General features: G+C 39.0%; 1 protein-coding gene across 1 annotated transcript in view; it reads left to right on the top strand.

Moving 5' to 3' along the window:
• DGKB (diacylglycerol kinase beta) overlaps nucleotides 1–12,966 on the top strand; it is a 452,380-nt gene extending 439,414 nt beyond the window's left edge. The window contains exons 24-25 of the mRNA XM_073333808.2: nucleotides 4,159–4,219; nucleotides 11,694–12,966. Coding sequence (XP_073189909.1) covers nucleotides 4,159–4,219; nucleotides 11,694–11,801 — 169 coding nt within the window. The 3' untranslated portion in view covers nucleotides 11,802–12,966. The remainder of the gene's footprint in view (nucleotides 1–4,158; nucleotides 4,220–11,693) is intronic.
• The last annotated feature ends 3,849 nt before the right edge of the window (nucleotides 12,967–16,815 follow it).

Consider the following 16,815-nt stretch of genomic DNA (forward strand, 5'->3'; position numbering starts at 1 on the left):
TATACACAGAGAATATGAAACAATACCTATTCCCACCCCACTGTCCTGCTGGTGATAGCCCATCCAAAGTGATAACTCTTTACACAATGTGCATGACAATTAAGCTGGGCTATTTCCTGCATAAATCCAGGTTCTCACATCCCCCCCACCCCCATACACACACAAACTCACTCTCCTGCTGGTAATAGCTCATCCAAACTGACCACTCTTCAAGTTAAAATCCAAGTTAAACCAGAACATCTGGGGGGGGGGGTAGGAAAAAACAAGAGGAAACAGGCTACCTTGCATAATGACTTAGCCACTCCAAGTCTCTATTTAAGCCTAAATTAATAGTATCCAATCCACAGCCTCAGAAACAACTCTGACATCATAATCAAAAAGGCTGACAAAGGAGGTGCTGTTGTCGTCATGAATAGGTCGGAATATGAACAAGAGGCTGCTCGGCAGCTCTCCAACACGAGTTTCTACAAGCCATTACCCTCTGATCCCACTGAGAGTTACCAAAAGCAACTACAGCATTTGCTCAAGAAACTTCCTGAAAAAGCACAAGATCAAATCCGCACAGACACACCCCTGGAACCCCGACCTGGGATATTCTATCTACTACCCAAGATCCATAAACCTGGAAATCCTGGGCGCCCCATCATCTCAGGCATTGGCACCCTGACAGCAGGATTGTCTGGCTATGTAGACTCCCTCCTCAGGCCCTACGCTACCAGCACTCCCAGCTACCTTCGAGACACCACTGACTTCCTGAGGAAACTACAATCCATCGGTGATCTTCCTGATAACACCATCCTGGCCACTATGGATGTAGAAGCCCTCTACACCAACATTCCACACAAAGATGGACTACAAGCCGTCAAGAACACTATCCCCGATAATGTCACGGCTAACCTGGTGGCTGAACTTTGTGACTTTGTCCTTACCCATAACTACTTCACATTTGGGGACAATGTATACCTTCAGATCAGCGGCACTGCTATGGGTACCCGCATGGCCCCACAGTATGCCAACATTTTTATGGCTGATTTAGAAAAACGCTTCCTCAGCTCTCGTCCCCTAAAGCCCCTACTCTACTTGCGCTATATTGATGACATCTTCATCATCTGGACCCATGGAAAAAAAGCCCTTGAGGAATTCCACCATGATTTCAACAATTTCCATCCCACCACCAACCTCAGCCTGGTCCAGTCCACACAAGAGATCCACTTCCTGGACACTACAGTGCTAATAAACAATGGTCACATAAACACCACCCTATACCGGAAACCTACTGACCGCTATTCCTACCTGCATGCCTCCAGCTTTCACCCTGACCACACCACACGATCCATCGTCTACAGCCAAGCTCTGCGATACAACCGCATTTGCTCCAACCCCTCAGACAGAGACAAACACCTACAAGATCTCTGTCAAGCTTTCTTACAACTACAATACCCACCTGCAGAAGTAAAGAAACAGATTGATAGAGCCAGAAGAGTTCCCAGAAGTTACCTACTACAGGACAGGCCTAACAAAGAAAATAACAGAACGCCACTAGCCGTCACCTTCAGCCCCCAACTAAAACCCCTCCAACGCATTATTAAGGATCTACAACCTATCCTAAAGGATGACCCAACACTCTCACAAATCTTGGGAGACAGGCCAGTCCTTGCCTACAGACAGCTCCGCAACCTGAAGCAAATACTCACCAACAACCACATACCACACAACAGAACCACTAACCCAGGAACTTATCCTTGCAACAAAGCCCGTTGCCAACTGTGCCCACATATCTATTCAGGGGACACCATCACAGGGCCTAATAACATCAGCCACACTATCAGAGGCTCGTTCACCTGCACATCCACCAATGTGATATATGCCATCATGTGCCAGCAATGCCCCTCTGCCATGTACATTGGTCAAACTGGACAGTCTCTACGTAAAAGAATAAATGGACACAAATCAGATGTCAAGAATTATAACATTCATAAACCAGTCGGAGAACACTTCAATCTCTCTGGTCACGCGATCACAGACATGAAGGTCGCTATCTTAAAACAAAAAAACTTCAAATCCAGACTCCAGCGAGAAACTGCTGAATTGGAATTCATTTGCAAATTGGATACTATTAATTTAGGCTTAAATAGAGACTTGGAGTGGCTAAGTCATTATGCAAGGTAGCCTGTTTCCTCTTGTTTTTTCCTACCCCCCCCCCCCCAGATGTTCTGGTTTAACTTGGATTTTAACTTGAAGAGTGGTCAGTTTGGATGAGCTATTACCAGCAGGAGAGTGAGTTTGTGTGTGTATGGGGGTGGGGGGGATGTGAGAACCTGGATTTATGCAGGAAATAGCCCAGCTTAATTGTCATGCACATTGTGTAAAGAGTTATCACTTTGGATGGGCTATCACCAGCAGGAGAGTGAATTTGTGTGGGGGGGTGGAGGGTGAGAAAACCTGGATTTGTGCTGGAAATCACTTTAGATAAGCTATTACCAGCAGGACAGTGGGGTGGGAATAGGTATTGTTTCATATTCTCTGTGTATATATAAAGCCTGCTGCAGTTTCCACGATATGCATCTGAAGAAGTGAGCTGTAGCTCACGAAAGCTTATGCTCTAATAAATTGGTTAGTCTCTAAGGTGCCACAAGTCCTCCTTTTCTTTTTGCGAATACAGACTAACACGGCTGTTACTCTGAAACAGTTTTCATTGGTATGACAAAGTGCTGAACAGAACCAGAAAAATCTCTATATTTCCAAAAAAGTTTTTTTAAATATTTGACAATTTTACAAAATTGTACAATTTTTCCCCAGTGAAGCTTGCCTCATCCCACCTCACCTCATGTGCGAGAGAAAACCATTAAGAAACATTAAGAAAATAAGGTGGGATTTTCCAAGGTGCCTTAGGTGATTTTGAAAATCTTACCCATGGTGTTTAATTCAGGATGGCTCCCGATTTGGGGTAGCAAGCATCCAATCTCAGTTGATGCAGAGAAGAAATGCTTGCCATCTCCCCTCCCTCTTTTGGAGTGCCATGTGCCTGGGTGCACACCAAAGAAACAATACCTATGCTCTCCTACAAGTCGGGACTCCAAATGTGACACTTTTACTCAGCTTTTGGGTGAGGCCACTTGCATGGTCTCCGTTTCTGTTTCTACATGTTGCACCCTGGCCATAAGTTACAGCAGTTACTCCCTTGAAAGTGTAGGTATTTCTGAAGGTGAAAGTCTACCTTCTGCTGAGGGTATTGCACTTGCCTTCCATTTCCCTTGACTTAAATGGGTGCAGAATTGGATGTGCCCAAGGTTATTATCTTGATTCCTGCCTTTACATTCCTGTAGGCTTATGTAATTATCTGATGTGCATCATTTCCAGTAGTGCTGGGTCTATAAAACTGTTATTCTGCAAATCATATTAGAGCACTAAACATTCTAACTGTTTTATCCTTAAAGGCAAAGCCTCTGAACACAGTCCTCCTTGGAACTGACTTTACTGCTATATGAGTATGAGCAGGGTACCAGAATAGATGCAAACAACAGAATATCCTCCCAGTGCTAATAAAAATACTAGTATGGCTGAAAGAGTTTTCTTATTTGGTTCATAAACAGTAGTTTGAAAATTGTTATGGGTAGCATGGACTTCTCTTTATTATTTGTATTGTGGTAACATCGAGGCACCCCGTCCCATTGTGCTCGGCACTGTGCAGACATGTAACAAAAAGGTACTCTTTGCCCCAAAGAGCTTCACTGTGTTCTTATTCAATAAAGTAGGTTCATACCCTAAGTTCATGCAGAAGTCAAGTTCCACTATCTGCACTCTGCTCTGTCATGAAGGAATAGCTGCATATTTTTAGCACATTGTGCCTGTTTGTTATACTTTTGTTTTGCATATTAAAAGTACACTTGGGACTGTTCCTGAATGACAGTATATATGTTTGCACATAACATTACAGAAGAGTACTTAAAATAAGGGCATTACTTTTTTGTAGGGGCATTGGGTCATATACCTGATCTATGGTGGAATAACAGTGGAAGTTGCATGCACACTTGTAGGCAATAAATGTCCTGATGATTGCACACTTCTGTTCTGTCCTCATAGATCTCTGTTCAAAATAGAAGTTTGATGAATTTTGTCCAGCCACTCTTATTCATATAATTAAATATTTTACTTTAGAACCAGCAAGTCGCTGCCCATGCAGATTGATGGAGAACCATGGATGCAGACTCCTTGTACAGTAAGTATGCTTTTATCAACATATCCAATAGAACTGGAAAAGAAATTTGAGGGGGAAATATTTTTTCTATGATAAAAAATGGCAATCAGTTTTAATGATCAAACTTTCATTTCGGATCTCCTTAAATGTTAGAAACTGCTCCTTTTCAATTAGAGACAACTGTAGCTATCAACATTGACTTAGCTTATGCTCCATAATTTCTGTACACCCACACAGATACACAGCACACCCACTCTCTCACGCGAACATAAAGAAACAAAACCTGTAATTTAATCATGCTATTTCTTCTACAGGTTGAGATGGAAGAAAAAGAAAGAGATTGTTATTACATTTCTTATTCTGAATACTTGGGAGACTCTCAGATACTATAGTGATGGGAGGGCCATATAAATAGATGGATGTGTGAGCACAGAACAGTGGGAAATCTCATGAGATTTGTCACAAAATCTTTCGGAGTGAAGAGGTTGTGCATAACCTCTTGCAGCCATAAATCTGTGGTTATAGAGCAACAGGACCTGTGATTTCCCAGTCACTGGACTTGCAGAACCCATGGAAGGATGTTGGCCATACTGTTTTTTACAATCACCCCAATGTCTGATCCATGGAGCATCTGACCCATGGTTACAGCCAAGAACACCACACACCATAGTCCGTTTTGTTGCCTAGTCAAACTACCCTTTAAAAGTGGTCATAAAATGCATGTGTTCTTGTGTGCAGCCCCTTCCCAGATTTACTGTATCATTCCTAAAATAAACTACTCTGTCCTCTATAACAAACCCACTATGGAACGTGTTTATTTCCCTTTTGTGGGCAGACTAATCCACAGACTTTAAGCTTCATAAAGGCGAGTATCTGCAGAATCTCTATACATTTAGTCACAGAAGAATGATTCTATTTGATTTTATTTTTTACATTTATATTACAAGAAATATTTTCCCTTTTTCTTCTGCTGAAAGAGTACTGTTGCTCCCTGCATTTTCATAATTTTTGCCTGAACTGCTCTCTGTGTCTCCATGCACAGAAAATACTTGTGCACCAAAAACAAAATTTACAAATCTTCTTAGACTTTCTCCTTGTCCTGGTTCTAAGTGGTCAAATATTTATCCAAGGCTAACATTCGAGGAAGGAGTTTTAGATATCTTTGTTTGATTTTGAGATCATATTTCCAAAGCTCTGCTTCAGAAAGATTTTTTTTTTTTTTTTTGGAAATCAGAGAGCATTTGTTCATGGACTATGTAGCTTTCTCTATTCAAGCACGTGCACGAAAAAAAGTGTTACTGACTGTAACTGTGTGAACAAACTGTTTGAGCCCCAGGATTGTAAACTTCAGAAAAAAATATCAGGAGACTAGTATAGAAATCATGAGTTTTTGCCTATACTACAGACTTCAATAAAGTTTGCCTTGAAGTTGTCCCCCTGACTTAACCAAAAGTAAATTATCATTTCTTTTAAGATGAAGAGGAGTTCAACACACACACACACAGAGTGAGTCCCATCCCTCCAGCGTTGACATCAGGCACATGGCTGCGTCTTTAGGCACTTAAATACTTTTAACTTTTGATCCTAAGTGCCAAAGTCACTTTTGAAATCTGACTTAGCCATCTGAGTTACTTATGCCCAGATTTTTAAAGGTATTTAGGAGCCTTTGGAGTTAGGCACCTAAATATCTTTTAAAATTTGGGCCAATGGCTTTTTGGTGAAATCTGACCCCACTGAAGTCAATGAAAGTTTTGCCATTGATTTAAATAGTGCCAGGATTTCACCCTATAGCTCTAATAACATAGAGAATATGAAAGCTAAAAATTATTATTTGTATTGTGATAGCACCTAGAGTTCCCAATAAGTATGGAAGCCCCATTGTGCTAGGCACTGTATGCATACATAAAAAAAGACAGTTCCTGCCCTAAATATCTTACAATCTCAGGCCTCAATTCTGCAGCATTATGCTGCACATAGCCAGGCTGCTATGCTTATCTGGAGATCCACTGCAGGCCGCCCAAAAAGCACAAGTTGCATGATCGAGGCCTACATTTTATTGCTTTCATCATCTTTTCATATAGAACTCTTTTTGTGAAGAAAAAATTATAACGTGAGTGGTTACATTAAACATCTTTGATAATTAGCTGAAGAGGAAATTCTATCACAGCTCACCCAGCCAAAATATAGTGACATAAAATATATTTATGGTCTCACTTGATCTCCAAACAGGTCATTAATAGTAAAGAATCTTCAAAGGCTCTCGAGTTAATTTGATAAACTTCTGTCTTCAGGCACCAGTATTTCTTTAAGAAAAATAATATTTCCATTTACCTACAACTGTCTTTAGCATTGTTTTGAAAAATCTCAAAGAATATCTGTCTTAATTACAAAAAACTGCAATTTCACTTCTTTCGTCTGTTCTTGATTTGGTAAGTACCAAGTGTGAATCTCAAGCAGCCAGTATCACTAGATTAAAAATGGAAAAAAGAGACATTTATGGCAGATGCAAGAATATTTCCTCTGTGAAGAAATGGAAATGCTAGTCCACTGGCAGGGCCATTTTATGGAATGCAAGAAATTAAAAATATCATTGGTATTTGTCACAAAACATGTGACATACTTTCTGTCTATTGGTGTTGATAAGGTTTATTTAACAACAGGACATTTATTACAATGGCATGATTTTTTTTTCCTATTAGAAAAACTCATAATACATGGCACCAGAAAATTATACAGGTGCTTTTATCATCCCTGGAAAAGAGGTTTGAATATTTATGTTTGAATGAATTTATGTATGAATTTTTTCCCTGGCCTTTCTCATACTCTTTAAGAGTGTAATTGAACCATTGTGCAGAGAGCCAGCACAAGGTCTACCTCATTACTTAACCCCCACCTAGGGGCAGGGAGACTGAGGGCTGAACAGCTTGGGCCTCTTACTCTTTGTGGAAAGAGTCTATGCGTAGCTAAGAGAGGGGCCACAGACCAGCTTTTACATAGATCCACTGGCCTCAACACCCCTGGCAGCGGGCACAGAGGAGCTCTAGTTGCAACTCCATCCCATAGATCTCTCAAGCCATTCGGGCCTAATCTCACTGAATGCAATGGGACTTTTGTCCTTGATTTCCGCGGCAGCAGGATTGTGTCCTGGCTCTATATAGCAGTTGATGATAGGGGAAACTGTCCAGCAGTAGTTCAATAGTTAACATAGAAACTGATGCCAGCCTGTAAAAAGTTTCTCTTGTTATAATGACAACTTGCATGAATTTCTGTTTCTAGCCCTGAGGTTTGGGGAGATTGGTTTTTGTTTGTTTGTTTTGTGCTGCTGTTGTGTTTTTGGTTCAGGGGCAGCAGTTGGGTGTTCTTTTTTCCGTTCACTGCTACACTGCACATTAGTGTTGTTTACCTATGCATAATTTTTCTTAATTTCACAATAGTCGTTTTTGTAATTGACAATGCAATTTCCTGCATGTGTGCTTTCTGCACCTCAGACAAGTATGCTACCATAATGCACCTATCTTTCCAGTTCAAATTGTTAAGAAAAAATTAGTTGTGACTAATTGCCAATTAATTTGCAGTAACTTGTGGGAGGGGGAACAATTGCACCTACTAATTAAAATTTAAAATATTCCAACGTGTCATCTTTAGGTGTCTGTGGAATACATAATTTCCATTTTAGTTCTGCGCTGGATCTGTAACAACCCTGAGCTTGACAGCTCTATTAATTTAAAAGCTCAGTGATACCTATTAGTACAAAACATGAAAAAAATGCTATTAATCATTTATTTTAATTTTGCAGCTCTGTCATTTTCACAGTATGTTTAAGAATTATGGTGACACCATAATGTTTTCCAATCTACCAGTGTGAAGGGGAAACAGATCACACTACTTAAGAGAGATACTAGAGTTTATTATTAGAGCTTAATTAATGCCAGACTGATTAGATGTGATTGCATTTTGCACAATAATATTGTTAAGAAATTGTTTAAAAGGACTGCCACATACAGCTCTATTTAAAACCATTGGGCTGGATCAGAGAGGTTTGGCCCAAATGTACACAGCCCAAGCCAGGAGAGAGGACACAAAGAGAGCTTAAAACTCACCTTTGCACTTCTCTTATCCTATGGCTTCTCTATGCAAGGTAGTCCTCTGCACTGTGTTATACATGGGAGGCGTGTGAACTGCCTCTTGTGGGAGGCTAGCCCCCAAGCCCTGCCCCTAGAGCCCAGAACCCCCCACCCCAGACTGCCCCAGCTCCGGAGCACCAGATGGGTGGGCAGCACGGCCCCAGTCCCCGCAGCACTGGGTGGGTGGGTGGTGCCCCCCTGGGCCATGGCACAGGTGAAGACTAAGCTGCAAAATGGGAAGCAACGTGGGGCAGAGCGTGGGTGGGGCCACACTTGGCTGTTTGGGGAGGCTCAGCCTTCCCCAGCCTATCATACCCACCACCCATGGTGTTAGAGCACCCTTAAGGGCTGTTCTTTCTGGCACATCTGCATCTGGCCTCAGTCGTTTTGGGGGATAGTTATGATGTAGTGTTGCCCCAGTCACTCCTGCCCCAGCAGCAGGGAGAGGAGTGGCATACAAACCTCTAGACTGTGGGTAATCCTGTGAATCTCCCTGTTGATAGTGTGAAGCCAAGTGGCCACCTGTTGCCCATGTATATGGCTCAGTATGTTCATATTTGAATTTAACTTTGTATCCTCTGAGGTGTAGAGTTGACTGTTAATCGAAATATTTTAACATAAACTGGGAGTATCATTTATAGTTTCTTATTAGTTAGCATCTTGATTAGCTCCTGTATTTATAACACCATATTCTGTTTTCATTGGAAGGGCAACGATGACCTCTTATTTAAGCGTACTATGATGTTAGGAACACACATATAACTAGCACACATTGTAGAGTCCAATAACATAAAAGGAAAACTATTTGATCTAAGAAACATAGTTAATACATTAAACTTATTACTCCCTAGTGCATTTCATTTACTGCATGCATTGTGTTACTGTGGCTTCAAGGCACTTTTTGAAGCTCTGACGTGCTCCTGAAAAAATAAATGTCCATTTTATGCATTTATAAACATTTTTAATATGACAGACTCAGACTTCTCATGTATTAGCAAACATTACTATCTTCTGATGATACAGACTAACATGGCTATCGCTCTGAAACCTATCTTCAAATAAGGAGCAATTACTATCTCTAATTTTAAGAGTTATGCTCTTCTTTAAATTGGGTATGGTTTTCCTTTTAGCAAGTATATCATTAGCTGCACTTCTTAGGGCTGCAAAAATTATTTTAAAATTTCTAATGCTACATTTTCCCTGGAGCCATTTATTGATGTCTCAGCCCTGTAAAACTTCTTCATTAGGACTACAAACTTACAGGGTGAAATCCTGGTTCCATTGAATTGAGTGGGAGTTTTGCCAATGATTTCAGTGGAGTCAGAATTTTACCCATAGTGTTATATACTGACCTTTCATCAAATGCATCATAAACTACTGGGAATACTTTTGGCTGCTTGCAGTTTCTGTTTGGGTGGAGCTTTGTTTTCTGTTGTTTTTTGTTTTTCTTAAACTATAATGTTTTCTAAGCAGAAACATTTTCTCATGTTTTTCCTATAGCTGCAACTTAACTTTGCATCTTTTAAAAATATTTTTCTTTAATTTTCTGATAATCATTCCACGTACATTGCTTTTTCAAAATAATCACAAAAACATTCAAATTGACCCAATAGTCATATTAAATTCTCCCAACCCAACATAACTAAATGGTTTCTCCACTCAGTGCTTTCAGTTCATGTTGAACCCATGGTCTCCAGGAAAGCATGAGAAAATAGCATTTGCAGCATTCCGTGAAAGTCAAGAGGATTTGGGTCTCAGATGCAGTGTGTGTTCCTAAAAGGGGCCATCCCACCGCCCCCATTATTAAACATAACACCTACATATGATGTATGAGTGACAGCAACCCATGAGATAAATTCACAGGGCCAGGTCATCAGCTAGTATCAATGGAGCTATGCTGATCTGGTCCCCAAATTGGTGCCTGAAGCTAGGTTGACTGTGAGGAAAGAGAATCATACAACTAAATTTCATGCTAATGAACAATAACATACTAAAGTTACATATTAGGGCGCAGTGCAACGAACTTGTGAAGAGTAAGCTAAAATTTCCATAGAGTTAAATAAACCCCCTCATCCTGTTGAGATTTGTATGTTTCTGTCTCCTTAGATTGTAAAGTAAATTTCCACCCCCAAGAAAAGGATTGTTCTAGATTTTAATGAGCCTCTCCACGTGATGTACATTTTTGTTTCATTACTATTAGTGAATGACAAGTGAAGAATATTCATTTTACCTTGAAAATGTCAGGTATGCACTTTAAGAGAGAGGGGTTTTTTGCAGTTTTTAATGAGGCGGTGTTTCTTTTGAAAGAAATACCCATTTCTGATGTGGATACTATGCAGGTGACAACTGATATTTAATAAGTGATGGTTCTTGTATTAGTTGTAGTTCACTAAAGAAAATGTCTCAGATTGCTTTTGAAAAACCCTTAGTGTCACTAGCCCAAAGGCAAGATGTGACCTTTTTATTACATAATGAGAATCATTTATTATCTTACAATGTATCTTAAAGTCACAGACAAAATGCCACTTTGATAATTGCTTTCAATTAGCTTTGAGCATAGCATACATTCATAAAATGTCTTCTCTAATTTAGACTTGAATTAGAGAAAATTGCAGACATAATATACTTTAAGGTTGTCTCATTTAAGGTGATTCGTAGTTTTATATCAAAGAAATCAAAATGAGTGGCTTTAGAGCAGTCTTTCAAAGTGTTTTAAACAGGCTTTTCAATATTTGATTCTATTCTATTACCAATTAGTTAACAAATTAGAATGCTAGTTCATCATTTTTGACCTTTTTTTCTATGTTAACTTTTGACTTTTATTCCTAATGGTTATTTTGAAATTAAGTATCATGGCTCGTGTTAAAAGAGAAGAACAATCTGATTAGGGAAATAAATAAGGCATGTTATGATACAGTGTATATCTTAATAATGGGAAACCAGCTTGGTGTCCCCAACATACAGTGTGTCCTTTCCTGCTTTTGAATTCCTTTTTACTACGTGGATACACAAAATATTCAAGTGACAAGCAGTGATAAAAGGGCAGGTTATAAATCTCATGCTCCTGTAGTAAGAGAGCATATTGCTATGTTCCTATTATATATGATTCATAATATGGATTTCCTGTATGATTACAATGTATGTGTTGTAACTATGACTATAAATGAATTTGTTTATGATATAAGCAAATGTCAGTTGTAACAAAATTTATTTCAATAGCTACTTTTCAATCCTTGGTCATCTGAAGTTTCAGAAGTTACATTTTAAGATTTTAAATGGTTCAGTCACTTTGTATATTTGTAAAAAATATGATAAAGAAGTTGAGTTAGCTAAAGGGATAACTGTTTGTTTTTTTCTTTCCCTCCCCTCAGATAAAAATTACCCACAAGAATCAAGCCCCAATACTGGTGGGACCTCCTCCAAAAACCGGTCTATTCTCCTCCATTATCAGAAGAACAAGGAACCACAGCAAGGAATAAGCCTCTGTAGTTTAGTTCTGAGAAAACAAATTAGCAGCACTGGGCTTTGGAATATTTATGCCAGAAATCTTTCAAAAGTTTTAGAATATCCTCGACTCACAAAATTCTGGAATTTGGCATAACAGTTTCTGTGACTGAGCAAATGTAAAATTATGCTATTAGAAAAATTTATTGTCATTTTTTAAGGCAATTTTGCATGAGGAAAGCAGATGTTTATATACAGTGATATGGCATATTTTTGTTGCATGCATTACCATTTACTAATTTATGGTATAATTCTGCCATGGAACATGAGGAGGGAATGCTCTTGGTAATTTGATTTATTTCGTAAGATTTTATTTGTAGTTAATTCTAATGCAGTGATCATAATCCAGAGATTCTGTAGTTGCCCCTGGAACCCAAGCATCTTCAGATCAGCAATTGATTTGACCTGTATCACAGAGCTTAGAAGTTCACAGGTCCCATTAACTTGGCCTTTTACATTTAACATTTCTTTCCACTCTTGAGAATATTTTTCTTCAGCAATTTAATACTCCCACTGGGGAGTATTAAAATACTTTTTCTTTGCTAAAATACCTTTCATCTTTCAAACACTGAGGCATGACACAAAAAGTCCCACTGGATCACTGGTACTACTCACATGTAGATAACTTCTCACATGTGTAAGTTTTTGCAAGATGGGAAGTCAATGCAGGATTGCCTGAGTGAGGACTACAGGGCTAAAGGTTAAAGGACAGCGAATAAAGGTAATGATACTTGCAAAACTAGTCAGCAGTGTTGTTTGTTGAAACATTAAAACATTTTACTCAACGGTAAATCTTTGTAATATACCAAACTTTAAATCATCTTGCATATTGGCCAAGAGTGCAGTATGTATGCACACAAATAACCAAACCACATGTCTTATAAACTGCATTTCCCACCAAAGATCTAGTGAAGGACGCTTCAGAGAAATGGTTTAATGCATAATTAATCATGAACACTGTAGCAGACTTATTTCTGAAAATTTACGGTTCTTTGATTACCTTGGCAATGTCCAAACTAATGCTGGAATAGGAAAAACAATCTATTAATTACAGTTTTCATGCTCACCTTTCATTTGTTTCATACGTTAATAGACTGACACACAAACTTGTTGCTTCACAATTAAAACCATTTCTAATTTTGTTGTTGTTTATAAATTTGCAACATCCCTCATTTTCTCATGCTTTAAATTAGTCTCCTTCAGGAAAGGACATGCTCTTATCAGTTCCCTTTCTATTCATTGTTACCTGAAATCAAAACAATTCCTATTATAATAATTTGGGAGGCAATTTTTTAGGTCTTCATTTTCTCAGTCCTCTGAGAGACTTCTTAACAGCTTGGAAATCACAGCACAGGTTTTATTGTCTACGGCTCGCATGGTACTGTCAGACTGTCTAATGGTTAGGTCCAAGAATGGCAACCTTTTTCAGTGTTGCAATAAATTTACAATATGGGTCTACAGTAAAATGCTTTTTTATGCAGTCTTGACATTGTTCGTTGTACAAAATAACCTGCACATCTTCGCTGCATGTTTTATGTTCTCAAACATTCCATCGGGGGGGGGGGGGGGGAACTGCTTGAAATGCATGATTTATTAGTTTCCTCCCACCTTTATCGATACATTAAAGTGCCAATGAGTTATCCAATCTATTTTTTTAATTGATTCATTCATCTTTAAAACGTAAATAGCATTTAATCATTCTGTTGTGCACGGTACTGTGCATGGATTTAAGTAAAGCTGCTACCGTTCTGTTCCTTAGTATGAGTATTCAGCATCTCTTTTGTATATAATAGATCCTGAACAAAAAGGCAGCATAGTGCTGGTGAGGATTATGTATATGAAATATGCTCTCAATGTTCTAGGCAAAGACCAACATTAAGTTCAGCATCAGGTAGAAAAATGAGATGACAATTATTCCTTAAAATTAAGACATAATTCACCATTGCTGGGTCCAACGATATTAACAGTTACAGCAGGATTTGAATGTCCCTTGTTCTTGTATATTACATGCACTTTCTCACGCACACAAAAAATTCTGATGCATTAGTGACTGCAGATTTCCGTAATTACAAGGTAAGAAGTATTTGCATAAAGAAAGACCTTGCTGGCATAATGCGCACACTGGCTTTCTGAAATTATGGTTACAGGTAATAAATATTTGCTCATGACTTGACATAGAATTTTCTACTGTTGCTATTCAACCTTTTACGTCAAAACATGTTGAATGATACCATTATATAATGTGCCCCCGATGATTATCTCTTGAACACTGTCTCTCTGAAAAACAAATAAAATGGTGCATAGGCTATTCTTTAACAATGGATGCCATTATTAATGTGCCTGATGACTAGGTAACTGTCAGCTATACGGTTTTCCATATATAGAGGGATGGATGGGCTCATATATACACTCCCCACACATACCTCCGTCAGAACAGCTGATATCTCTCATGGTATCTGTGCTCAAGAGGCTAACTCATGACTGACATTCTCATTGATGAAATAAATATAACAAAACAGTCTCTTCACTGTACATGGATACTTACACTATCAGTTTGTTTTTTTTAATCATAGGGATAGTTTTTGTATTAATGTATTATGTATTAATCATAGGGATAGTTTTGGGATTTTTAATGTAGCCTATTGGTAATTTAATACTGTGTTGTGATTTCTGGGCATTGAAAGAATATGATAGTCTGAAGGCAAGGATAAAAGCTTGCAGCAATTGAAAGATGACCTGAAGTGAAGGCAATGTATTTGATGAAAAAATAATGGACAACACTTTTTGTCAAACTGTGACATTCCCCTCTGGTGTTATCTAGACGGGTGATCTGCTAGGCCACTCCAATCCTTGACTCTCTGAGCCGGCCTTACCCTGCTCTGCTGTGAGAACACCCACTCCTGGGCTGTTCACACACAGCCTCTGACGTGTAAGCTGTTCCCAGCTACTTACAAGCGAATGATACTAGGCAATATCTCCGGTCCCAGACACAACCCTAGGAACCTCTGACTTGCAGTGTCCAGTTATGCCTGCTGGACGCTGCAAGCTTATATGATTTGGTCAATTTAACAAAGAAATTGATATGTACCAGGCTTGTTATCCCAAGGGGAGTCTCTGACACTCTTCAAACCAAACTCACTGCTTCAGGTAGAATAAACAAACAGTCTTATTAACTCTGTCTTATTAACTCTGAAGACAGATTTTAAGTGATTATAAGTCAAAGCACAAGAAGTCAGATTTGGTCAAATTAAATAAAAGCAAAACACATTCTAAGCTGATCTTAACACTTTCAACGTCCTTACGAACTTAGATGCTTCTCACCACAGGCTGGCTGCTCTTCAGCCAGGCTCTCCCTTTTGATCAGCACTTCAGTCGCTTGGTGGTGGTGGTGTCTGTAGGTGTAGGTTTAAGAGAGAGGAAGAGCATGGCAAATGTCTCTTCCTTTTATCGTGTCCTTTCTCCCCTCTTGGATTTGTCCCATGCCCCCTTCAGAGTCAAGTGAACATTACTGAGTCTCTCCAAGCAAAGTCGAGCAATTTCCTTGGTGTGGCCTCATGCAGGTGAGTCATTGTATTGTAGCTCCCTTGCTGGACAATAGTTGATGGGTTGATTGACACCCCACCCGGGGATTGGTTACTTTCCTTGCTGTTGCCTCTGCAGAGTTAATATCTGGCTGATTTCCCCAACTTACAGCATGTTTTAGTGACAACCATACTACATAATTCTCATAACTTCATATGCATTAATGATATACATATGATCTGCTGAAAGTAATTTCTCTATCCATATAACATTTCCCCTGATACCTTACAAGGCATGCTTTATACGTAAGATCATGATTATATGAAAATGAGGAATATGGGGGTTACAGCACGCTCCCCCAAGGTATAGAATGTCACACAAACCTTCTGTATCTTCTTTGTTGTCCCCAATGAAATAAAATAATGGTGTGTGCTATAGCGATTGGAGCAAAGAATAAATGGGGCTATCTTCAAATAGTGAACACACACACACAGAGACTCCAGAGATGATTTTGCATGCATTGAAATCAATGACAAAATTCACATGGACTTCAGGGGGCACAGAGTAGGAATCAATCTATGATGGTTTTTGCAAACTAACTTGATATGCAATACATGAAGTGAGACTGTCTGAATATTCGCACTGGATTTGCAAATTTGGCATTGACTTGCTAGAACGTTGCAGCTGCTCAAAGCAATGTTCAGTCAAAAACATCTCTTCTCCCTTTTCTTGACATCTTTTATTCACTCACTGCTTCCTTTACTCACCTCTTTTCTTCCCTGGATTTCATTGGTAGAAGCACTGCAGGGTAATGTATACAGGAAACATTTCATTATAATACTCTAGGGAGAAATCTAGTTTAGAGTTTGGCTGATTGAGTCCACCTGTGTCCAAGAAAGTAAAAAGCAAGAGGGTAACCAGTCTGAGCACTGAGATTAACAATAGGCCACCTATACTTATAGAATTAATCCAATGTTTAACTTGTTCTATATTTTACAAATCCATTCATAAAACTACATGATTATTACTCATATTTTATGGTTACTCTGTATCCCTGTGTTTGGTAGACACTTGGGTGTTACACCTAGGGCTCTGATATGCTAGAAAGTACTGAAATTTCCTTGACTGTTAGGTTCTGAAACAGGAGCAGACACTAAATCTACCACCCTTCTCAGATTTGTGCCAGAGTGTATTTCAGAAAGATAGACATCAACAATGAGTGCCCATTTTTCAAAGCCGGAATACAGACAGGCCCACAGCATGAGTTAAGGATGTTGAAGGATATACTGGTGTAAAAAAAGGTGTTTAAAATCAGAAAATGTCTAGTTTTGATACTGATTGAACCACATAAAAATTATAGAGCCACTTTAAAGCAAATTGAGTGAGGAAAAATATTTTTGATCCAGAGATTGGGGCTTGTGGGCTAAGCCTATAGATTGATAACCTTTTTATGAGCAATTTCACAGA

Source organism: Lepidochelys kempii, chromosome 2, assembly GCF_965140285.1.
Source record: "Lepidochelys kempii isolate rLepKem1 chromosome 2, rLepKem1.hap1, whole genome shotgun sequence".
Taxonomy (NCBI): Eukaryota; Metazoa; Chordata; order Testudines; family Cheloniidae; genus Lepidochelys; species Lepidochelys kempii.